A 26,323-nucleotide genomic window follows, 5' to 3' on the forward strand; every position below is an offset into this window, starting at 1 on the left:
TTTCTTACAGTTGTAGACACTCTCTGTTTTTTGGGATGAGCATTGTCAATCATCCTTTTGTTAGTTGTCCTGGGTGAATCCAATGAATGGGAGAGTAGGTGTTGGCTGCAACTCTTCTGAGATATAAGGTTCAATCAGCATATGAACAGCCAGAAAGTTTATGTCTCTGAGACACATATTTAATGGGTGTAGTGCTAATTATAGGTTTAAATAAAACGGCAGGAGAGGGCGGTGGACTTGGCCCAGTGGTTAGGGCGTCCGTCTACCACATGGGAGGTCCGCGGTTCAAACCCCGGGCCTCCTTGACCCGTGTGGAGCTGGCCCATGTGCAGTGCTGATGCGCGCGCCGCAGGGAATGATGTGTCACGAAGGGGTGTCCCCCGCGTGGGGGAGCCCGACGCACAGGGGGTGCACCCTGTAAGGAGAGCTGCCCAGCGTGAAGGGAGGTGCAGCCTGCCCAGGAATGGTGCCGCATACGCAGAGAGCTGACACAGCAAGATGACGCAACAAAAAGAAACACAGATTCCCATGCTGCTGACGGCAACGGAAGCGGACAAGGAGGACACAGCAGATAGACACAGAGAACAGACAACCGGGGTGGGGGGAGAAGGGGAGATAAATAAATAAAAATAAATAAATCTTAAAAAAAAAACTGGCAGGAGAGCCATGTGTAGGAAAATTATAAATGAGTCTAACTCTGACACATTGAGGGGAGGGATAGGTTATCATATATTCTAAGGTAAAGCCCACTGACAGCATACCACTTTCCTGGTATTGTCTCTCTTGCCTGTAGTGTCTAGATGTCTCTGGAGCTCTCAGTTGTCCCCCTGCTTGAGGCACTATTTTCTCTGGCAGTCAGTGAGATCCTCCTGAGACTTGCATAATCATAACTTCTGGAATGGCCTCTCGACTCACTTTGAAATCTCTTAGGTATAAAATCTCATTTGTGGGAAGCGGACTTGGCCCACTGGATAGGGCGTCCGCCTACCACATGGGAGGTCCGTGGTTCAAACCCCAGGCCTCCTTGACCTGTGTGGAGCTGGCCCATGCACAGTGCTGATGCGTGCAAAGAGTGCCATGCCATGCAGGGGTATCCCCCATGTAGGGGAGCCCCACACGCAAGGAGTGCGCCCTGTAAGGAGAGCCGCCCAGCATGAAAGAAAGTGCAGCCTGCCCAAGAATGGTGCCTCACGCATGGAGAGCTGACATAGCAAGATAATGCAACAAAAAGAGACAAAGATTCCTGTTGTTGCTGATAAGGATAGAAGCAGTCACAGAAGATCACACAGCGAATGGACACAGAGAGCAGACAACTGGGCAGGGGGAGAGGAGGAGAGAAAGAAATTTAAAAAAAATATCTCTTTGTATTTAATATTGCCCGCATTTGATCAAGGTCTTTTTCCAAATACAGTGCTGGGTGACCCTTGGTAATAATCCCTCAGTGCCAGAGAGACTCATCCCCGGAAGTCATGTCCCACACTGAGCGCTGAATATGTCTCAGAGAGAGGCCATATATGAGCAACAGGAAGGCTTTCCGGATGTAACTCTTAGGCAATTTATAATACTAGGATAAGTTTCAATTTTACAAGAACAAGGTTCATAAGTACAAGCATCAGTATCAAGATCCTGGTGTATTTGTCCTCCTTTGCTAGGCACTGCACATATGCCTAGTGTATTTTTCATTTCTTGCATTGTTCATTTCATTACTGTAAGACCTGTTACCTTTTATGAACAAATCAATTTTATTGATACATATTATTATAATAAGATATAAATCCATCCAAAGTGTGCAATTAATGGTCTTTGGTATTATCACAGTTGTGCATTGATCACTTCAGTCATTTTTAGAGCATTTTCATTATTCCAATAATAATAATAATATTGAAAAAAAAATTTATTACCTCTCAATCTATGGTTCCACTGCTTTACATAGCTGCTATTCTGTTTCCATCTCTTCATTTTATTTGTATTTGTACCTTGTAAAAAGTCTTATATATGCAGTATCACCCTGTAGCAGTTTGACATAGTTATGAATTCCAAAAATAGATATTGGGTTATATTTGTAAACTGGTCTGAACTTTGGCATGATTAGCGCTTTGATTGGGCCAAGTAATTAAGGCATATAAAAGGCATGGCAAAGGACAGAGTTGTGGGTTTTTGATGTTGGAGTTTGATGCTGAAGCCTTAAGCTGGAGCCCTGGGAAGTAAGCTAACAGAGGAAAGAGAAGCAAGCCCCAGGAAAAAAGGAATGCTGAGCCCAGGAAGAAGCAAGACCCGGGAAGAGAGGAACCCAGGAAGCCTGAACCCTCTCAGATGTTGGCAGCCATCTTGCTCCAACACATGAAAATAGATTTTGGTGAGGGAAGTAACTTACGCTTTATGGCCTGGTATCTGTAAGCTCCTACCCCAAATAAATACCCTTTATAAAACCAACCAATTTCTGGTATTTTGCATCAGCACCTCTTCAGCTGATTAATACAAAGTTTGGTACCAAGGAGTGGGAACATGCTTTTGCAATTACCAAAATGCTGGAATGGTTTTATAAATGAGTAAGGGGTACTTTTTGGAGGAATTGTGAGATACTTGGAAGAAAAGACTGTTGACAGCAATATGGATGCTAAAGAAACTTTTTATGATGCCTCCGAAGTAAATGATGAAACTATTATTAGAAACTGGAGGAAAGGCGATCAATATTTTAAAGTTGCAGAGAACTTAGCAAGATTAACTCCTGGTGTTTTATGGAAGGCAGAATTTGAAAATGGCAAGCCTGGGCATTTAGCTGAAGAAATTTCCAAAGTAAACCCAGAGAATACGGCTTGGATTCTGCTTGCAACTTATAGCAAAATGCTAGATGAGAGAGCTATACTGAGGACTGAACTGTCAGGCACAAAGAAAACAGAAACTAATTCTGAAAATTCCAAGCCTCTGGAAATCAAGCTCCCAGATGAAAGTGCTCCATTGGAGGATTTAACTAAACTTGGAACTTGTAAATCAGGATTGAAGATGCAGTCATCTCAGAAAGACTTGTGGAAAGTCTTACTGTCTGATGGCTTGGACCCCTGCTGCTTGCATGCTAAACCAACCGACTTTTTGAGAGAACTGTGTGAACTAAACTACTGTCAGCCTGCAATAAAAGGGACATGGAAAGGAGAGATTGAGGGGGAAATGACTTCAAGAGGAAAACCATGGAAGCTGAGATCTGGAATTAAGACATCACCTTGGGCTAAGGGAGGAGTCCCACACATGTGTACAGAGAGGGTGAGTTTGCCCCAGCAGTTGAAGAGGGTAGATGTTCCTGTCCAATTTTCTGGGAGAGTTTTGCTGTCCCAGGGTACAGAGAGGATGGAGCACATTCCCCAAGGATTAGGGCAGTTTAGGTCAGCCCCCCACAGGTATGAGAGGGGTGGACCTGTCCCCCATGTATTAAGGAAGGCCAGGTGGTCAACCGGTTGCTCTGAGAGGGTTGAGCCTGCATGCCAAAGGTTAGGGAGGGCCAGGTTGTCAACTCATTACTCTGAGGGGGTTGAGCCTGTATGCCAAAGTGTAGGGAAGGTCAGGTAGTCAACTTATTTCTCTTAAGTGGGTTGAGCCTGTTTGTCAAAGGTTAGGGGGAATGTGGTCTTCATGTCACTGTACTAGGGGGGGTTAAGACTCTAACCCAAAGTTTGGGTAAGGTGTGGCAATCACCCCAACACTCTTTGAGGGTGAGGACTGGTTGACACCCAGGTACTTGATAATGGTGGAACCAAGAAAATGGCCATTGGGCAAACATGTGGAAAGGGTGGGTTCCCATAAGGCACCATGGAGAAGAAACCATCATCTTAAGAATGAATCTCAGACTGAAATTGAATGGAGGATTCCCTTAAGGTTTACTGAACTGTAGAGGACCCATTACTCTTGTTTCCCTCCCAATTTCTCCTTTTTGTAATGAAAATGTTTATCCTTTGTCCCTTTGTGTATTGGAAAGAGAAATTGTTGTGTAAGTTTCAGAGGTAAACAGCAGACAGAACTTTGCCCCAAGACAAACTATATTTCTTTTTTTTTTTTAGAATGAATTTTATGTTCTTTATATTGTGCAGAGCCACTTTTTTTTTTTTTTTTTGCATTTGGTGAATATGTTTTGGAGCACTGCTGTATCACATAAATAGTGGTTTACATTGTAGTTTACACTCTCCCCCAGTCCATCCAGTGAGCCATGGCAGCATCTGTCCCTGCAGTACCACCCAGGACAACTCCAAATCATGAAAATGCCCCCAAACCATATCTCTTCTTCCATCTCCCTACCATCAGCAGCCACCATGACCACCCTCTCCACATCACTACTACAATTTCTTCCCTTACTAATCACAATAGCTCCCCATCAAAACACCAGTAAGTCCACTGTAATCCATACACTATTCCTTCCTCCTGTGGACCCTGGGATGGTTATGTGCAGTCCCACTCTACATCAAGAGGAGCCTTAGATTCCACATGGATGATGGATGCAATTTTCCTGCTTACAGCTTTAGGCACTCTTCGCTCCCTGGTGTGGTGGTTGACCCTCTTCATCTCCCTGTCAGCTGGCCAGCATAAGTCCAACAAACCAGAGGGTAGGAGCCACAAGTCTGCTGAGGCCCAGGGCCTGGCTGTTACATGGGAAGTCCAGAGATTCAGATCTCCTGAGTATACACCAACCCAAACACCAGCCACAGGTCTGGTAAAAGTAACAGAAGAGGCATGTGTAGAAAGGTCATATCTGAGTCCAACTCTACCACTTAGGAACACAAACTCCAAAGTAGGGCCAACTGACATGGCCCTGAACTCCAGAGCCATCTGCCATGACCATAGAACCTGTGGGTCTCTGCAGCCCTCAGGAGAACCAGCACCTGGGTTTCCATCTACCTTGGCTGTTTCTGGTACCCTGCTGAGGTGTGCATAAGCATCATGCCTGTGATGACCTCCTGACTCTTTTTTGGAGACTCACTGCCATATAAACTCACTTTTCCTTTCCATTTCCCCCTCTTATCCAAGGTCAAAAAGCAGTTTTTAATACCTGATATTACATGTAGGCTGAGATATTCTGCCGGTCTGAGTTGACCCCTTTATTCAAGATGTTTTTCTAGTTACATCATCAGCTGGTGCTTGGTAGTAACCCCCTCAGCACCAGGGAGGCTCATCCCCAGGAGTCATGTCCCATGCTGGGGGGAAGGCAATGCATCTACATGCTGAGTTTGGTTTAGAGAATGGCCACATTTGAGCAACATGGAGGCTCTCAGGAGGTAACTCTTAGGCACCCCGCAGCTCTAGGCCTAGTTCATATTTCAGGCATACAAGCTCATAATTGGAGCCATCAGTATCAAGGGCTCATTGTTGGACCACCCATCTTTGTTGGTCTTTGCCATTGCACTTGGGGAATTATTGCTATTCCATTGGGGAATGTGATAGAGCTCCCCTGGCCAAGAACTCAGCACTCTCTCAGCTGTCGTTTCCAACTGAAACCACTAAGAAAATATCCAAACCTTTCTATATACCCTGTATACATGCCCTGGAGAACTCCCTCCCAACTGTGTGCCCCCCACCAATAACACTCCACACAAGTGCTTCTCCCCCGCCACAGTTGAACCTCTCTGTAGTCCAAAACTTCTTCAAAAAGGAAGCCCAATATATTGCCAGGTTCTATTAATAGTAAAATGGAATATAGTGATGGGTTTAAAGGTTAGATATAGAATATGTAGTAATTTAGAAAAATTATATAAAGGAAAAATAAATTGGGGTATCAAAAAATGAAAAAGCTTTGTTTTTGACATTTTGCCTTTCATCACTGCTCTAAGTGTTGCCCTGTATGTGACAAGGCAATTTCTTCCATTTCTTCCTCAGTGTTTACATCCTTTCTTTTCTTTTTTTTTCTAATTATTAAGTTTGTCTTCACATAAGTTTTAGATCACAGTAATTCACATATACAATATATGGTCCTCCCAGATATCCAGCATCAAACCTTTGGTCCCTTCCCCAGCTATGATCTTTTTACATGTTCATATTATATTTGCTGTAGCTGATGTACAGATATTGAAACAATAGCTTTCAAATATGGTTCCACTTGGGTTTACATTATGGTTTATATTTTAGACTATACAATTTTATAATTTTTAGTTATCTTCTGTTTTACATTATGGTTTACCTTTTAGCCTATAGACTTTTCTACATTTTTGGTGTAATTTAACATGTCCTATATCCATCATTGCATGATCTTGTGGAACACTTCTATTGCCCCACAGTTATACAGTTATACTGGTTCCATGTATTCAACACCTCTTTCCCCTCCCCTCAGGACCCACCATTACAATCAATCTTCATTACTTGAAGGACCATATTCAGAGATACTTGCAGCAATGTTGAGGGCTTGATGTACTTGACTGCCCTAACCCATTGGGAGCCACCAATTCTCTCAGGAAAAACAGTTCCCCCTGTTTGAGAACATCAGTCCTCCACAGGATGTGGGTACACCTTCACTCTCATTATATGGGTCCCCACCCAATGATATAACCCACTATGACAAAATGAGCACCCACACGCTCCCTAGAAGCTTGCCCTGTGTCAGATGCACCCCCCCCCCCTTAAGCATCTTAAACAGGTAACCTTCTGTATTATATTTTCTAAAGAGTTTTCTCTACATTATAATTTCAATCACATACCTGACATCTCCTAAGTTCAAATGTTTCCCCTACCCTCCCCCAATTCCTTGGGCCATCTGACCCATCCTCCCATCCCTAGCCCCCTCAAGCCCACAAAGCTCCACTCAAAGGTATCCCTATGCCCCATTTTATCCCTTCCCTGTACAAATACTTACGTCCACTTATAGTAGATTTCACCCATGCAGATGTCAGCTTACATCCTTCCTATCATCCAGTCTCTAACTCTCTTAGACAGCTTGGTTTACTTATTTCATATTAGAAAGGTCTTGTAATATTTGTCCTTGAATGCCTGGGTTGCTTCACTTAACATAAGGTTCTCAAGATTCATCCATGCTATCACATGTATTTGTAGTGTATTCATTCTTAAAGTTGAGTAGTGTTCCATTGTATGTATATGCCACATTTTATTTGCCCATTCATCTGTTGATGGGCATTTGGGTTGATTCCAACTTTTGCAAATAGTGAACAGTGCTGCTATAACATTAGTGTACATATATCAGTTTATGTCCTTGTTTTCAGCTCTACTGGGTATATATCCAGCAGTGAAATTGCTGAGTTATATGGCAAATTTATAGCTAGTTTTTTGAGAAACCACCAAACTGTCCTACAGAATGACTGGATCCTTCTGCATTCCCATCAGCAGTAGATGAGTGTTCCCATTCCTCCACATCCTCTCCAGCAATTTTAGTCTTCTGTTTTTTTGAAAGCTGCCAGTCTTAAGGGAATAAGATGGTATCTCATTGTTGTTTTGATTTGCATTTCCCTAATAGCTAGTGATTTTGAGCATTTTTTCATGTGTTTTTTAGCCATTTATGTATCTTCTTTGGAGATGTGTCTGTTCAAATCTTCTCCACATTTTTTAAATGGGCTGTTTGTCTTTTTATTTTCAAGATATATGAGTTCTTTATATATGCAAGATATAAGTCTCCTATCAGATATATAGTTACCAAATATTTTCTCCCATTGTGTAGGCTCTCTTTTCACTTTCTTGACAAACTCCTTTGAGGTGCAGAAGGCTTTAATTTTGAGGAAGTCCCATTTATGTATTTGTTCTTTTGCTGCTTGTGCTTTGGTGTGAAGTTCATGAAGCCATTTCCTATTACAAGGTCCTGTAGATGCTTCCCTACATTGCTTTCCAAGGTCTTTATGGTCTTGGCTCTTATATTTAGGTCTTTGACCCATCTTGAGTTGATTTTTCTATAAGGTGTGAGTTGGTAATCCTCTTTCATTCTTTTACATATGGATATCCAGTTTTCCAGGCACCATTTGTTGAATAGGCCATTCTTTCCCAGTTGAGAGTGTTTGGTGGCCTTGTCAAATACCATATGAATGTATATATGAGGATCTATATCAGAACTCTCAATTTAGTTACATTGGTCAATGTGTCTATCCTTGTGCCAATATCATGCCGTTTTCACTACTATAGCTTTGTAGTATGTTCTGAAGGCAGGTAATGTGATTCCTCCAATTTCATTTTTCTTTTTCAGTATTTCTTTGGCTATTGGGGGCTTCTCCTTTCTAAATAAATTTCATAGTTTCTCTAGTTCATTAAAGAATACTATGTTGATTTTTATTGGGATTGCATTGAATATGTAGATCAGTTTTGGTAGGATAGACATCTTAATATTTAATCTTCATATCCATGAACAGGGAATATTCTTCCATTTATTTAGGTCTTTTTTTATTTCCTTGAACAGTGTTGTGTAGTTTTCTGTGTATAAGTCTTTTACATCTATAACTAAATTTATTCCCAGGTATTTGATTTTTTTATTTACTACTGTGAATGGTATTTGATTCCTGATTTCCTCCTCAGATTGTCCATTATTGGTGTACAGAAATGCTACTGATTTTTGTGCATTGATGATGTAACCTGTGACTTTACTGAATTCGTTTATAACTTCTAGAAGCTTTGTTATAGACTTCTCAGTGTTTTCTATGTATAGGATCATATCATTTGCAATTAGTGAAATTCTGACTTCTTCCTTTCTAATTTGGATGCCTTTTATGTCTGGTTCTTGCCTCAGTGCTCAAACAAGTACTTCTAAGACTATGTTAAATAGGAGGGGTGATAGTGGGCATCCTTATCTTATTCCTGATCTTAGAGGGAAAGATTTTAGGATTTCACCATTGTAAATGATGTTAGCTGTGGGTTTTTCATATATACTCTTTATCACGTTCAGAGTTTTCTCTTTTGCAGTGTTTTTATCAAGAAAGGGTGCTGTATTTTGTCAAATGCTTTTTCTGCATTTATAGATGTGATCATGTGATTTTTTCCCTTTAATCTGTTTATATGGTGTATTACATTAATTGATTTTCTTATGTTGAAACACCCTTGCATACCAGGAATGAATCCTACTTGGTCATGGTGTATAATTCATTTAATGTGTTGTTGAATACGATTAGCAATTATTTTTTTGAGGATTTTTGTGTCTAGGTTCATTAGAGAGATTGGTCTGTAATTTTCCTTTCTTGTGGTGTCTTTGGCTTTGGTACTAGAGTAATGTTGGCATCATAGAATGGGTTAGTCAATGTTCCTTCTGTTTTGATTTTTGGAGGAGTTTAAGCAAGTTGGTGTTATTTCTTTCCAGAATGTTTGGAAGAATTTGCCTCTGAAGCCATCTGGTCCAGTGCTCTTCTTAGTTGGTAGGTTTTTAATGACTGATTCTATCTCTTTACTTGTGATTGGCTTGTTGAAATTGTCCATTTCTTCTTTCATCAATAGAGGCTGCTTATGTGTTTCTAGGAATTTGTCCATTTCCTCTGAATTGTCATTTTTGTTGGAATATAGTTTTTCAAAGTATCCTCTTATGATAGTCTTTATTTCTGTGGTGTCAGTGGTGATATCTCCTTTCTCCTTTCTTATTTTGTGTATTTGCATCTTCTCTCTTCTTTTCTTTGTTAGTCTAGCTAAGGGTTTGTCAATTTTATTGATCTTCTCAAGGAACCAGTTCTTGGTTTTGTTTATTTTTTCAAGTGCTTTCTTATTTTCTATTTCATTTAGTTCTGCTATGATCTTTGTTATTTCTTTCTTTCTTTTTCCTTTGGGGTTAGCTTGTTGTTTGTTTCACAGTTCCTCCAAGTGTACAGTTCTTCAATTTTAGCTCTTTCTACTTTTTTATTGTATGAATTTTTGGCTATAAATTTCCCTCTCGGTACTACTTTTGCTGCATCCCATAAGTTTGGATATGTTGTGTTATCATTTTCATTAGTTTCAAGGTAGTTATTAATTTCTTTTGAAATTTCCTTCTTGACCCACTGTTTTTCTAAGAGTGTGTTGTTTAAATTCCAAATCTTGGTGCCAAATCTGGGTCTCTGGCCCTTGCAGATTTCCAGCTTCATTCCATTGAGGTCAGAGAAATTATTTTGTATGATTTCTATCTTTCTGAATTCATTGAGACTTTTCTGTGGCCTACCATGTGGTCTATCTTGGAGAATGATCCATGTGCACTTGAGAAGAATGTATATCCTGCTGTATTGGGGTGTAATGTTCTGTATATGTCTATTAGGTCCAGCTCCTCTAGTATATTGTTCAAAGTCTTTGTTTCTTCTCTTTTGAGGTGTTCTGTCCAAAGTTGATAGTGGTGTATTAAAGTCCCCCACTATAATTGTAGAGGCACCTATTCCTTCACTTAGTTTTTCCAGTGTTTGCCTCATGTATTTGGAGGCACCCTTGTTAGGAGCATAAATGTTTATGATTGTTCTTTCTTCTTGAAAGATTATCCCTTTCACTAATATGTAGTGTCCATCTTTGTCTCTCACAGTTGTTTTGCATTTAAAGTCTATTTTGTTGGATATTAATGTAGGCACTCCTGCCCTTTTTTGGTTATTGTTTACTTGTAAGATTGTTTTCTAGCCATTCACTTTCAACCTCCTTGAATCCTTGGGTCTAAGATGTGTTTCTTGTAGATAGTATATAGATGAGTCATATTTTTTTATCTAGTCTTCCAGTCTGAGTCTCTTGACAGGTGAGTTTAATCCATTGACATTCAGTGTTATTACTTTCAAGGAATTACTTATATTAGCCATATTTTCTTTAGATTTGTTTTTGTCATATTTGTTTGATTTTCTTTTTCTGTTTTTGTCTTTTTGGTTGTTCTTACACTCTCCTCCAACTCTGTCTCTCTTGTTTTTTCCTTTCTTCCTGCAGAACTCCCTTTAGTATTTCTTGAAGGGCAGGATTCTCGTCGGCATAGTCTCTTAATTTCTGTCTAGTCTTGGGGTTTAATTAGTTGTTTTTGCATGCATCTTAAATCTTTTCTTTGTCACTTTGTTCTTCTCATTCTATTTCCTTGTTGTTGGCTAAGTTCACTTAAGGAAAATATTAGGGCCAGAGAAAGCAAAAGGGTTAAGAAAAGAAGATGTATAATAGTAGTATTGATGTAAAATAGAGGAACCATGTGAGATCTAGGAGAATGGATATTAGATTCATGTAAGCTATGTAGAGCTATAACAGCAAGTAAAGTGGAGTACCTGTAATAAGACAGTAAAATGAATATGGGTAGGAATATAGTATAAATTAAAAGGCCAGTGTGTTCAGAAGAGAGGGAAAGAGAAAAGAAAGAACAATAATAAAAGGAGTGAATGTAAGATAGAAAACAGAACAAAGGTATTAGAAATAAAAAGTCAGAAATATAGGGGGGCAAACAAAGAGAGGTGTAATGTAAGAGAAACAATAAATGATGGCATATAAAAGATGTAGAGGAAAGGGGATAGTGTTGGTGGCCAAAATCCATACACACAGAAAAGAGGAAGTGGAGGAAGAGGAAATACAGCAAATGTGAAGCACTCCCTGCAGCACCTAATGTAAGAAGGATAAAAAAGAAGAGAAAGGGAAAAAAAGGGACAAAAGGGAGGGGGGAAGCAAATAAGAAAAAGAAAAAGAGAAAAAAGAAAGAAAAAAGGGCCTTGGGGGCATAAAGAGGAAGGAAAAACAAGAATACAAATAAACAAAATACTAGACAAAGTTTCAAGCAAGGAATCCTCTTTTTAGTTAAATAAAATACTTAGGGATCTGATGTTCCCCCTTTCTCCCTTCCTCACTTCCCTCTCTCCCAGGCAGCAGGAAAGCTGCCTGAGAGGTCTGGTAGGAGATTCAACTGGGTCCTTGTAGAACCAGCTCCACACAGAAAACAACGACTCTTAATTTCGAGAGAGAGAGAGCACGCACACCTCACCAGGAACTCCAAGTATGCTATTGGAGGCTTGGAAAGCACCTCCTATAGTCCCTCTCCTTTAGGTGTGCTATGTGAGGGCTAGTTGATTTTCTGACTCCACCTTCTCCCAGACCAAGTTTCCCATCCCAGGGTATTTAGGTAAATTGGGCTTTCTCAGCAGATTCAACACTCCTCTCTTCCCAGGCTCTCCCTAAGCTAGCTGGTATGCTCCTCCAAGCACCAAAAACAAAAAAACAAAAAAACAAAAAAAAAGGAGGGGGGACCAGAAAATTGAACCTGCACTTGCCTGGCCCCTCTGGTGTACCCCCCACTGAATCCCTCCCACTCATGGAGTCAGTCCAAAACTGGAGGGCTAGGGCAATCCCAGACCTCCGGGAGCACTGGACTCAGAAAAGGGAAGTCTGGGACACTGCAGACCCAGGGTATGTACGTCTGTGGAACACAGGCTACGGGGGCTTAGGGGACACAGACCTGGAGACCACACATCTGGGGATCATGGGGCCTGGGAACACCACCACACAACCGACAGTTCTCAGGGAACTTCATGGCAGCCAGCCCTAGCGGGAAGGGTCCCGCCTCCCCACAGCCTCTGACCTCCGTACTTGCAACCTGCAGTTCTACCTTTAGCAAGCACTACCTCTGTCACTGTCTCTCCAAATCGACGTTCACACAGCTCCTGCCTTGCAAGCCCCCAAAACAACCTGCTCTGACAAGACTCCATCACCACTTGGCCACCTCTTTGCAGGAGAGACTGTGAGGTGCACTTACTCAGACACCATCTTGCCTGTTTCTCCCATTTAGCCATATTAAATGCTTATCAGATATTTGATTGTCAAATATTTTCTCCCATTGAGTTGGCTGCCTTTCACCCGTTTGACAGTCTTTTGAGGTGCAAATGTGTTTAATTTTGAAGAGGTCCCATTTATCTATTTTTTCCTTTGTTGCTTGTGCTTTGGGTGTAAAGTTTAAGAAACTAATGCCTACCACAAGATCTTGGAGATCTTTTCCTCCATTTTCTTCTAATAGTTTTATGGTTGTCACTTTTATATTTAGGTCTTTGATTCATTTTGAGTTAACTTTTGTATAAGGTGTAAGATAGGTGTCCTTATTCTGTCCAAGTGGTATCCTCATGGATATCCAGTTCTCCAAGTGCCATTTGTTGAGTACAGTGTTCTGGCAAAGCTGGGTAGGCTGAACAGCCTTGTCAAATATTACTTGACTGTAGTTCTGAGGGTCTATTTCTGAGTTCTTGATTTGTTCCACTGGTCAATCTGTTTGTCTTTATGCCAGTTCCATCCTGTTTTTACCACTGTAACTAAGAAATTTGTCTAAAGTCAGGAAGTGAGAATCCTCCAATTTCATTCTTTTTTTCAAGAACTTCTTGACTGTTGGAATACTTACCCTTCCAAATAATTTTGATTATTGGCTTTCCCATTTCTGTAAATAACAGTGTTGGGATTTTTATTGGGATTGCATGGAATCTGTAAATCAGTTTGGGTAGAACTGACATCTTAACAATATTTAGTGTTCTATTCCATGAACTCAGAATGCCCTTCCATTTATTTACATCGTCTTCAGTTTCTTTTAGCAATATTTTATACTTTTCTGAATACAGGTACTTTATGTCCTTGGTTAAGTCTATCTCTAAATATTTGACTCCTTTAGTCACTATTATAAATGGAATGTCTTTTCTGATTTCCTCCTCAGATACATATCAGTAGTGTACAGAAATGGTTTTTTTTCCTTTTTCTTTTTATGGTACCAGGGCTAGGGATTGAATCCAGGAACTCATAAATGGGAAGCAGATGCTCAACCACCAAGCTATTAATACATCTGCTTCCCAATGTATTAATTTTTGCATATTTATCTTCTATCCTTCCACTTTGCTGAACTTGTCTATTAATTCCATTACGTTTTTGGAGAATTTCAGGATTTCCTAGATATAGATCATAAAATCAGTGAATAGTGAGTTTCATGTCTTCCTTTCCTGTTTCAGTGCTTTTGTTTCTTTGTCTAGCCTAATTTCTCTAGTTAGAATTTCTAGCACAATATTGAATAACAATGGTGACAGTGGGCATCCTTGTCTGGTTTCTGATCTCAGTGAGACATTTTTAGTTTCTCACCACTGAGTAAAATGCTAGCTGTAGGCTTTTCATATATACTCTTTACCCTATTAAAAAGCTTCCTTTTATTCCTATCTTTTGGAGTGTTTTTTATCAAGAAAGGGTGTTATATTTTCTACATCAATTAAGAGGATCATATGATTTTTATTCTTCAAATGACCAATGTGTTTTATTACATTCATTGATTTTCTTGTGTTGAACCACCCTTGCAAACCAGGAGTAAAACCCACTTGATTGCAGTGTATAATTCTTTTCATGTGCATTTGGATTTGTTTTTTGTTTGTTTGTTTGTTTGTTGAGAATTTTTCCATCTATATTCATTAGAGATATTGGTCTGTAATTTTCTTTTCTCATAGTATCTTTTTTCTGGTTTTGGTATTAGGTGATGACTTCATAGAATGAGTTTGGTAGTGTTCTTTCCTGTTCAATTTTTTGGAGAGCTTGAGTAAGATTGAAATTGGATCATTTTTGAGCAATTTGTAGTATTCAGTGGTGAAGCCATCTGGTCCCACACTTTTCATCTTCGGAAGATTTTTGATGACTGTTTCAATCTCTTCACTTGTGATTGGTTTGCTGAGATCTTCTATTTCTTCTAGGCTCAGTATAGGTGGTTCGTGTGTTCCTAGGAATTTGTCTACCTCCTCTACATTGTCTAGTTTTTTGGCATACAGTTGTTCATGTGTCTTCTTATGATCGCTCTTATTTCTATGGGGATTCTGGTAATATTTCCCCTCTTATTTCTGGTTTTATTTATTTGCATCTTCTCTCTTTTTTTCTTTATCCATCTAGGTAAGGGTTTGTGGATTTTATAGATCTTTTCAAAGAACCAACTTTTGGTTTTGTTGTCTCTCTATTGATCTTTTGTTCTCGGTTTCATTTATTTCTGCTCTGATTTTTACTATTTTCTTTGGCTTGGTTTGGGATTACTTTGTTGTTCTTTTTCTAGTTCCTCCTAGTATGAAATTATATCTTCAGTTTTAGCTTGTTCTTCTTTTTTAATGTAAGCATTGAGGGCTGTAAATTTCACTCTCAGCACATTCCATAGATTTTGATACATTGTGTTCCCATTTTCATTTGTTTGAAGATATTTGCTGAATTCTCTTGCAATTTTTTAACTGACCCACTGATTATTTAAGAGTATGTTGTTTAATCTCCATATATTTCTGAATTTTCCCTATTGATTTCCAGCTTCATTTATTATGATCAGGGAATGTGTTTTGTATAATTTCAATCTTTTAAATTTTATTGAGACTTATTTTGTGACCCAACATATGGTCTATCTTGGAGAATGATCCAGGAGTACTTGAAAAAAATATATATCATGCTATTTTGGGGTGCAGTGCTTTATAGATGCCTGTTAGGTCTGGTTCCTTTACATAATATTCAGGCTCTCTGTTTATCCTCTGTCTAATGTTCAATATAGAGAGTGGGGTATTAAAATCTCCATTTATTATTGTAGAGACACCTGTTCCTCCCTTCAGCTTGCCAGTGTGTACCTCATGTATTTTGGGGCACTCAGGTTCGGTGCATAAAAATTTAGTATAGTTACTTCTTCTTGGTGAGTTGTCCCTTTTATTAACATATAATGACCATCTTCAAACCTTATAACAGTGTTGCATTTAAAATCTATTTTGCCCTATGTTTGTATTGCTTTCCCAGCACTTTTTTGGTTGCTATTTGCATGGAATATCTTTTTTCAACCTTTCACATACAACTTGGTTATGTCCTTATATATATATATATATGACTAATATTTTTTAATCCATTTTATCAGTCTTTGTCTTTTCATTGTAGAGTTCAAGTAATTAATATTCAATGTTATTACTGTAAAAACATTACTTCATCCATTTTGTCCTTTGCATTTCTGTTGTCATATCATACTATTGTCTTTTTACCCTTTAATTTACCCTTCCTACTAATCTTCATTTCTACGCTCTTCTCCTAGTCTGCTGCTGTTGTTTTTTCCTTTCAGACTGCAGTACTCCCTTTAGTAGCTCTTGTAATTCTGGTCTTTTGGTAGCATACTCTTATCAGTTTTTGTTTGTCTGCAAAGACTTTGACCTCACCCTCATTTTTGAAGGACAGTTTGCCAGATACAGAACTCTTGGTTGGCAGTTTTTCTTTTTCAATACTTTAAATACATCATACCACTTTCTTCTCTTCTCTTTGGTTTCTGAAGAGAGGGCAGCACTTAATCTTATCGTGTTTCCCTTGTATGTAATGCTTTGCATTTCTCTTGCTGCTTTCAGAATCCTCTCCTTATCTCTCATATTTCTAATTCTGAATAGTAGGGATTTTGGGGTAAGTCTATTTTGAGATATTCTGTTTGGGTTGCCTTGTCTTTCTTGGATATTGATATTTATGTCTTTCATAAATTTTCACTCATTATTTCCTCAAATATTCTTTCTGCCCCTTTTCCATACTCTCTCCCTTCTGGGACACCCATAATGCATATGTTTGTGTGTTTTACATTATTATCAGTTCCCTGAGGTCCTGTTCCATTTTTTTCATTCTCTTCTCTTTCTGTTCTCCTGTCTTTTCCAGTTCAGATGTTTTATCTTCAGAATCACTAATTCTGTCTTTGAGCAATTCAAGTCTGCTTTTATGTGCATCTAATATATTTTTAATCTGATCCATCATGTCTTTCATTCCCATTAGGTCTGTTACATTTCTTTGCAGGTTTTCAAATTGTTCTTTATGTTCACCCAGTGTCTACTTAATGTCCTTTATCTCTTTAGTCATATATTCTTTAAATGCTTTGAATTGATTTAAGAGAGTAGTGTGATTATCATTGCTTGTCTTAAATACTCTACCTCTTCAGGTTATTTTGTTTGTTCCTTTGGCTGGGCCATCTCTTGTTTCCTAGTATGGTTTGTAATTTTTGCTGCATCTGGGCATCTGAATGTGTTGGTGAATTTACTCTGGACAATTTCTCTGTCTTACATATTGTTTTTATTTTTTTTAACTCATCCTTGATACTTGGTTTAACTTATTCTAAATCTTTAAAATTGTCCAGTTTAAATTAACAAAATCAGGCCAGGGACTCACTAATGGGGTGTAGATTTTCTCCCTGGAATTAGGGTACAGAGAGAGCCCAAAGTGGTTTTTCTCTTTGTAATTTCCAGACCTGCCTACAGAGCTGTTTCAATCTCCATTTTCCTGTCTTTTGGTCTGGTCAAAGCTCAGATTCAAAATGGGCTCTGCTGGCTGAGTTAACTGGGCAGGTCTATTTCTGAACTCTCAATTTGATTTCATTTGTCTATAGGTCTATCCTGTGTCAACACCATGCTGTTTGGGCACTGTAGCTTTGTAATAAGCTTTAAAGTCAGGAGTGTGAGTTCTCCAACTTCGTTCTTCTTTTTTCAGGATGGTTTTGGCTATTCAGGGTCTCTTACCCTTCCAAACAAATTTGATAATTGCTTTTCCCATTTGTGCAAAGTAGGCTGTTGGAATTTTTATTGGGATTGCATTGAATCTGTAAATCATTTTGGGTAGAATTGACATCCTATCAATATTTAGTCTTCTAATCCATGGGCATGTATGCAATATCCTTCCATTTATTTATATCATCTTTGATTTCTTTTAGCAAAGTTTTGTAGTTTTCTATGTCCTTTACATCCTAGATACCTATTTTGAGAAATTTGGTTCTTTAAGTTTCTATTGCAAATGGAATTTTTTTCTTGACTTCTTCCTCAGATTACTCATTCTGGTACAATGTTGATTTTGGCCTGTTGAGCTTGTCCCCTTCTACTTTGCTAAACTTAGTTATCAACTCTAGAAGCTTTGTTGTAGATTTTTAGAGACTTTCTGTGTATAGGATCTTGCTATTTGCAAATAGTGGATGTTTTACTTCTTTCCATTTTGGATGCCTTTTATTTCTTTTTCTTGCTTGACTGCTTTGCATCTTCCTGATGTCTGTGCATTTGATTATTTGGATGTGATAACTATGAAAGTCAGTTTCTCCTTTTTGCCTAGAGTTTTATTGCAGATTGGCTGTATTATGGGTCTTTTTGATTCTGGGTTCAACTTATTTTGGACCTTTAGAGTAGCTTGTGTTTAACTATTCAGATTTTCTCAGCTGTTCTTCTTCTGGATATGCAATATAGTTTTTAAGATTGGAGTTCTTGTGTAATTATTTCCTCTGTTCCTTCTTCCAGGTATCTTAATCTGTTCTGTTTGTTTTTGTGTACAGCAGTTTCTCCTAAAGTCCCATGATTTGTTTAAATTCTATAGCTCACTCAGGGTTCCCTATTCCTTATACTTTTTAGTTCTGGACCTGTCTTGTCTTAAATCAACTCACTTTCTCCCCATTAAATTTTACCGTTCTATGACACTTTTCTGTGCCTCTAGTTTCTCCCATTAGGGTATCCTGTCCTGGAGACAGAAATAGACTCAAATCTGTAGTTGTGGGTCAATCCAGAAACGTCTGTTTTGCATTTATGTGTTCCAACCATCAGAGGCTGGATTGAGTGTGTGAACCTTTAGTTAAAATTTCTGCCGTGGTCTCTCTCCCCCACTCTCCCAGGATCCCTTTTGTTTGTGGCACTTACCAGATGCTTGTGTTCCACCTTAGGTCTCTGCAGACTTTTGGTCCCTGTGCCTGGATGTGTGTGGAATTCTAAATTGCTGCTGTGAGTTATTATTACAGCTTATTACAAAGCTAAAGTGCTCAAAACAGCATGGCATTGGCACAGGATAGATATATAGACAAATGGAATCAAATAACTGCTGTGAGTTGCGATAGTCTTCATCTGTGGTGGGAGAGGCATAGCTGTGCTGCCTCTGTGAGACTCCCAAGCAGTCTGGGACTGAGTGACGGCAAGGCATCTGGGCTGGTGGATCTGAGACAGAAATCTGCTACCTGATCTTGGAGATTCTTTTTCTTTTTCTTTGATTCACGGTTTGTGGAGGCATTCTTAGTCTCCATTGTCCTCCAAAGTTCTAAGCAAATAGGATTTGTCCTTTTATTAGTTGATTCAGAGGGGAGACTTTTTCAGGGGATGTCTTATGCTGCCATGACTATGACGTGCCTCCTGTAATTTTTAACTTTACCTCCCCAGTTTCTGCATATCTGTGCTAAAATATGAAACCAAAAATTGAATATAGTGTCCTAAGGAAACTTTCAACAGTTCTAAGTAATGTGAGTTTCTTACTACCTGAATTTTGATCAGCACCCTTTTATTAATAAATACCAAGATTGGGTTTGCTTTTCGTAGTGTGTTTCTTCCAAAGATGTGTAGTTGATACTTAGTGGAATGTCCATGAACAAAAATTTTTTTTCAGAGATTTTAAAAAAATTTATTTCTCTCACCTTCCCTGCCCGCATTGTCTGCTCTCTGTGTCCATTCACTGTGTGTTCTTCTATGTCCACTTGCATTCTTGTCAGTGCCACTGGGAATCTGTGTCTCTTTTTGTTAGGTCATCTTGCTATATCAGCTCTCCATGTGTGCAGTGCCATTCCTGGGCAGGTTGCGCTTTTTTCACACAGGATGGCTCTCCTTGCGGGGTGCACTCCTTGCACGTGGGGCTCCCCTACATGGGGGACACCCCTGTGTGGCATGGCACTCCTTGTGTGTATCAGCACTGCGTGTGGGCCAGCTCATCACATGGGTCAGGAGGCCCTGGGTTTGAACCCTGGGCCCCCATATGGTTGAGCCAAATCTGCTTCCCAATGAACAAATTCTTTTACACCCAGAAGTAGTTCCATATTATGTAAAACTTGTGTAATTGGAGTAGGCCTTCTTCAAGATGAGTATTAGAAGACTTTGGAAGGGGCCATGAAAATGAATAATCCATGAGGTTAATCTTCAGTAGCTTCAGTGTATATAAAACTTTCATTTCTAAAATGGAAAGAGAGGGAAGATCTCATTTCTGATCTTTATTTATTTTTTGGTATTTTATGAGCTTGATAATAATTAAAAATCAAATACCCCACAAGGGATCAATGAAGAGAAGAGGGCTCCTTCTTCTCCATATATCATTGTACCCAAACATTGTTTTGCTTGATACAGTTTTCAAGGAGTCATATCTTTTCTACTTCTTTCTTCTCTCCTTCAGTTCTGTCCTTCTTTTTTCCCCAGTACTTATAGCTGTGATTTGTCTCACCTTGGTGACCATCATTGGAAAGTAGAAAGGGGCAGAAAGAAGAAAAGGGGCCATCTTTTCTATTTTAGGATACAGGTGGTGGGAGTATTTAAGAAACATTCTCCAAATGGTCCCTACACCACTGCCCCAACTAATTTAATTTTTTGCTATAATTGAGGAAATAAATTAATTGAGGAAATTGTTTTCATAATATCATTTGGGTATCACTGCTTAATATTTCAAATTTATTAGACTTCAGTGGTATAACAGAATAACAATCTTTAGCAGTGTGTTATGTAAAATATGGTAGGTATAATACATTTAAATATAAGAATATGAAGTAATTATACTATTTACCTCATTTATTTTGAATGAGAGATGTCTGAGGAAATTTTTTAACTTTCAGGTCATTTTTGTATCGACATCTCTTCTGGGCCGATGAGTTATTTCAAGGATGTTTGCTTTATATAAGAGGACTTTGTGAAGATGCAGTTAATCTCAAAAAAAGTAATAGACATGAAGATAACCCATCAGCCATATGCCTTGTAAAGGTGGGTAAAAGTGTATTACTATTAGCTAATAATGATATATAGAAACTAGGAAGAACACATAGAGTTCTGAATCAAAGTAATATAGATTTCTAGATCCATAAGTAAAGCATTCTACTAGATGCCTAATGTTCTAAAATATCTCCAAAGAGCATGATTACTTTGTCATTTTTAGTATTAACATTCCTCATTAGTAATTTTTCTTTCTACTTAACCTAAGTTTGTAATGAGGCCCTTTATTTTCAAAACTCCAAATAAGTAATATTTTTTTAAATAGTCACTTTGTCCCTAATAGGTCATTGATAGTTACCAGCTGTTCTTTCTTCAGCATAGCATGTCAAGAAAGGTAGTAAGTAGCAACTCATAAGATTCGGTTAAATTTATAAATCCCCCTATTCAAAGGTTCTGGAAAGGGTGGCTTTTTAAAAATTTTTATTTAATAAAGCTTTATTTTTCAAAAGGCACAGTTTGTTGGACCTATTTGTGCATTTTCACCAGGAGCTGAAGCATCTCTACCCTTGGTGTTTCTGGTATAAATGACTTGAGCTCTGTGTTTTGAAACCAGTTTCATAAGCCTGAAGGGCTACCCTGGCCAGGGAACCATGAATCCTTAGTCTCTCGGAGACCACAGCAGAAGTTATAAGCTTGTATTTGGGAATTTCCTTACAGAGTTTGTCAAACAAGACTAGGTTATTGAGTTTGTCTTGAACTTTTCCTTTGGATCCGTTCTTTTTAGCCTTGCCTCCAGATTTGTTCACTGGGTCTTTTTCTTGGCTGACTTTCCGGCATCTTTCTTTGTCTTGTGTTCCTTGGGTGGCATTGCAAAGCTCAGGGAACAGTTGCAACCGCTGTAGCCTTGCTAAGATGTTGGACAGAAAAGGGGGTAGGCTTCCTAATGGAATGATTTAATTTAATTTACATAGCATAGTTATCTTGAAGAGGTTAAGTATAATAACACTACAAATTCTGTGTTTAATATCTTACCACTTTAATAGGTGGTTGATATCTGGTTGAACAGGATTTCAACATCTTTTATTTCACTTAACAATTTTAAAATATGAGGGAGATTCTGAAAAGAAGTAAATTGGCAGAATCATCTAGACTTAGAAAAAGGAATAGTAAGGGGGCTTGGAAAGGTTATAAATTTGACAATCAACTAAAAAATTAAATGTGCTCACTATATACATGGAATAAGATTGATACATGACTTGTAAATCAACAGGTTATTTTCAGAATTATGTGTAGTGACTGATGTATTATAGGTGCTCAGTACATATTCTTTGAATGAATGCATAAAAATTAATAAGGATGAACTAGTCATTATAGATGATTGGTATTTTGTATAGTTTTATTGAGAATATTAATGTTTCAAAGGGACTAAATTCAACTTAAGTAGGAGACATTTCAAAGAGGAATATTTTTAGGTATGATTTTAAAGTAAAAGGTAATTGGTTGGGCAGCTATGATATTACATTGCTTTATGAATTGCTGGTGGCAATATATATCAATTAACTTAATGAAGTGTAAGAAGACACAGAAGACTTCAGAATATCCCTGAAGTCTGAGCCTAAAATGTTAACGGACAGTAATGCTAACACAGTGACAGAGAAGAGACAATGAGACTCTTTCCTGGAGAGCTTAGACCATGTCAGCTTTCCCTCAGAATAGCAGGAGGAACTAACAAATCATTTCAAATGAAGCATAAATCTTTATTGATTATCTGTTTTATGCAAAGTGCTGTGCAAGAACATGGATAAAAGCAAAAACTAGGTAATTACTTTGAATCTGCTTACTGTTTATGGGAAGAGATCATTCTTTACATCTAAAAATAACTAATTCTAAAGGTAGTTCCTTTGTTTTATTAATCATTCTGGCTAACCAATGAGCTAAATATAAGGCAAAGAATATTTACTGCCAAATACCACTTGTACAACAGTCGGTGCTACAGGAATTCAGAGGAATCCGAGATCAGCCTTATTTGGGGTTAACGTTAGGACGCGCTTCACAGAGGACGGCTACTATGAGCTAGCCAATGCTGGATTTGGATAGCCAGGGAGGGGAGACGAGGTCAGTTAAATAAAAATAAGAATGTGTGTAAAGTGTCAGAGTTACAAGTGGATCCTAGAGCAGAAGTCATAGAAGGAGCCGCCAGTAAATATATGTTTGCTTTGACAGTTAGGTTGGGTCTTGAAAGTCAAGCCCAAGAATAACATAGTTAAGGGAAAAGTAGCATTTGCACCTGTTCATAAGGCTGGATTTGGGGTTGGTGTGAGGCAGTTTGCAAGAATGGGGATTTCTGGGACTGGCTGTGAGTGCAGAGATTCATAGCCAGTACTGAGCCTTGGGTCAGGAATCAGAAGACCGTCAACTGTGCATTAGAACTGGAGGACTAAGTAAAGATGCAGGCACTAATGAGGATTGACAGTGAGGAAGTAAGCAGAATGAAGCAAGGTTATGAATAGGTAAAATGGGAATGTTCAGAAGTTAATTCCACGAATGGGACATCCATTTTATGAGTATACCGGTCAGTATGCCCTACTGGGATAAAAACACACCTTTTAAAAGCTTGGGTTTTCTAGAATTAGAAGAGAAAGGACATATATGGAGCATTTTGTCCCAACATTCAGTATCAAATGATAAAATGATTCTAGAGAGATTGTGATTTATCAAAGGTCACAGAACCAGCTAAAGACTGAGTTAGGATTTTCAATTATGTTTCATATTCAAGAGTAGTAAATTTTATTCTGTTGCACATTAGTTCTTAATAAAGTGTAGAATTTTGTGCCCCTCCCTTTTTGAGGGGAGTGCTGGTAATCTACATTTTAACAAGCCTGTTAGATGATTCTTATGCACATTAAATTTTGACAATGACTCTTAAAGGACAATTATTGAAAGTTTCTGAATTTGTTATTTTAGGCAAATTGATATGATATTGGTTTGTGGAAAAAATTGAAATTGGCAGATACTAAGGTGAAAAACATCAATTAACATAATATTAGAATAATGCAGACATAAACAAAAAGGATTTCAATTAGGATGTTGGCTGTGAGATCAGAAAGGAGAAGTGTTTTTGAGATACTTTACTGGTAAAATTAAGACCCAGTAATCAAATATGGGACTAGGATAAGGAGAAAAAGATTAAATTAAAAAATTTGTGGCTAGGGCAGTACTTTTAAATCATTTTTTGTTTTTGGAAATGTGCTTATAAATTGCTAAAGTGTAACTGGGCATAAAGCTAAATGCATATTTATTGATGAAGATTTATTTTGGCAAGAGAATTAATGCAGTGTAGGAAAAAAAATAAGAGGAATACAATAAGAGATATTGAAAAGGGAAAGACTGATGGTATGTATATGTATGTAAATGAGTGAAACATTCAGTTTATGTATTACCAAAGAACAGTTCAGTAGCACAGTTGTGCTTTAAATATTTTTCCTTGCTGGATTCTGAATAAACCAGAATAGAATTTATTTTATTTGGATGATTTAATTTTATCCTCTTTATGCTTCAGTTAATGTTCATATTTTTAAATTCTAAAGATAAATGAGACTTCAAAGGTAAAAGCACTTCCTGGGTTTGGTGGTTCCCCTGGGTTCATAGATATGTCAAAAATTTGTCAGAGCTTGAATTTTCTGCTTTGGTTTAATCTCAGCTACAGTTCAAATAAAACAATATTTTTCTGTCTTTTTATCAAGAGTTAGATTTAAATATTGTTTTAAATTTGAAAAAGTATATAAAGTGTGAAATACATGAAGAAAGTATAAAATGGGCTGTTTATGACATAAAGATGACCAAAATATTTTATCTACATTTTTTGTAAATGAATTTTGACTTTCCAACACTTAACCTTTGCTATCATCTGATTAGCTGGATAGGTCTCGAACATATTCTGTAGATGAATTTTGTGAAGAGCAGTTACAGCAAGCTACCCAAGCATTGAAACAGCTTGAGGATATCAGGGAAAAAGCAATTTCGGAGATGAAAAGTACAATTTTAAAGGTAATTCTTTAATTACAATCTTTCTGTTATTAAGGTTGCTGTGTACTGATGGAAGCAATTACTTCAAATTACATCACTGAGAAAAGTGTAGGAAATGGGTGATTAATTAACCAACCAACTAGCAGGATGCCTTTCCTAGGTACAAGAGCTTTCCCTGGTATTGTGTAGAATTCACAGAAATATATATATATTTATATATGTTTTTATATATTTATATATATTTTTATATATTTATATTTAAGATGCTTAAAATTTTAAACTGAGCCGACAAAGGGAAATGTGATCAGTTACATATTCTACTTATAGTGTTCATAAAACAAAGAAAAACCCATTGCTCAGGATAAGCATAACTAGATGAGTAGAAATTTCTCTAAGGACTTTATGAAGAGGCAGTGTCCTCACAACATTCCGATACTATATGCTGTGACTTGTTCACATGGCTATTTTATATAGCTTTCCTATAAAAGGGAGTGAAAATGCATGAAAGCACATTTCAGCATATACAGTTTGATAAGGAATTGATAAGGAATTGATGTGATAGCATCTAATTATGGACCTACTGTCTTTGCTGGTTTGGCTGAATTCAGGTGGATATTTGAAGCTCTTTGGAGGAATAAAGGAGTAAGTCTACCTCAAACAATTTTCAAATGCTATTTCTCTGAATTGAACTTTTGAAAGATGGATAACAGTGACTTCAGGGCTTTACTTCTAGACAAGAAGATGAAGTGCAGTTATTTTATGTCAACAAAATCTGATGAGTTTGAAAGCCTCTCAGTCTGTCTTATTCCTTACAGTTCCCTAAGCTCCCCAAACCCTGTCATATGCAGACAGACTTTGAAATGATTTGGTCACAAATAGTATAGATCAAAAAAAGGGAATGACTAAAATATAACTTAGTTCATTGAGATGAAAGTAAAATATGACTCATGATTATTCTATTTTCTCCCATCACTAGGACATTTTTATTGTCCTTTTTTTTTTAAGATACATAGATCAGACAAAATGTTACATTAAAAAATATAAGAAGTTTCCATATATACCACCCCCGCCACTCCTCCAACATCAACAACCTCTTTTATCAGTGTGGCACATTTGTTGCATTTGGTGAATACATTTTGGAGCACTCCATTTATATCAATTCTGCATGATAACTTACTAGATTTGCTGCCAATCTTGATGTTGAAATTCACCAAAATTGTAAGTTCTACCATGGAGATATACAGAGTTAATAAAGATTATATAGATCATAAAACTGAGACTGCAGCCAGACAAAAAGGCTATAACTTAATATTGGGATTGGAAGTACCAATAAGTATTACATTGCATTTTTCTCTTTAGATGTTACTGCTTAAACAAAGGCACATTCCCTATTGTGACATAGCTCATTGACTTAGCAAATAGATCACTGAGTTTCTGGGATCCCAGGCAACTGTATTATGCAGGAAACTTTTTCCATTTCTCAAATGTCATTACTAAGCATTGTCATTACTTCTACAGTTTTGTTGTGACATTTGATATTTAAATGCTAAGTACAGTAGTTCTCAAAGTTTAGTGGGCAAGAGAATCACCTAGAAGGTTTGGTAAAACAAGAGGTTTCTGATTTATTAGGTCCGGGGCGTAGACTGAGAATTTGCATTTCTAACACTTTCCTAGGTAGTGTTTGATGCTGCTGGTCCAGGGACCTCTACTAGAGGATTTCAGAGAAAAGCTTTAGCAATTTGTTT

The 26,323-nt window shown here is 37.8% G+C and overlaps 1 protein-coding gene across 1 annotated transcript in view; it reads left to right on the forward strand.

Annotated features, from left to right (window-relative positions):
* DNAH14 (dynein axonemal heavy chain 14) overlaps positions 1–26,323 on the forward strand; it is a 499,447-nt gene that overhangs the window by 61,200 nt on the left and 411,924 nt on the right. The window contains exons 10-11 of the mRNA XM_058275282.1: positions 20,459–20,603; positions 24,468–24,599. Coding sequence (XP_058131265.1) covers positions 20,459–20,603; positions 24,468–24,599 — 277 coding nt within the window. The remainder of the gene's footprint in view (positions 1–20,458; positions 20,604–24,467; positions 24,600–26,323) is intronic.

This window comes from Dasypus novemcinctus, chromosome 13 (genome assembly GCF_030445035.2).
Source record: "Dasypus novemcinctus isolate mDasNov1 chromosome 13, mDasNov1.1.hap2, whole genome shotgun sequence".
Classification (NCBI taxonomy): Eukaryota; Metazoa; Chordata; class Mammalia; order Cingulata; family Dasypodidae; genus Dasypus; species Dasypus novemcinctus.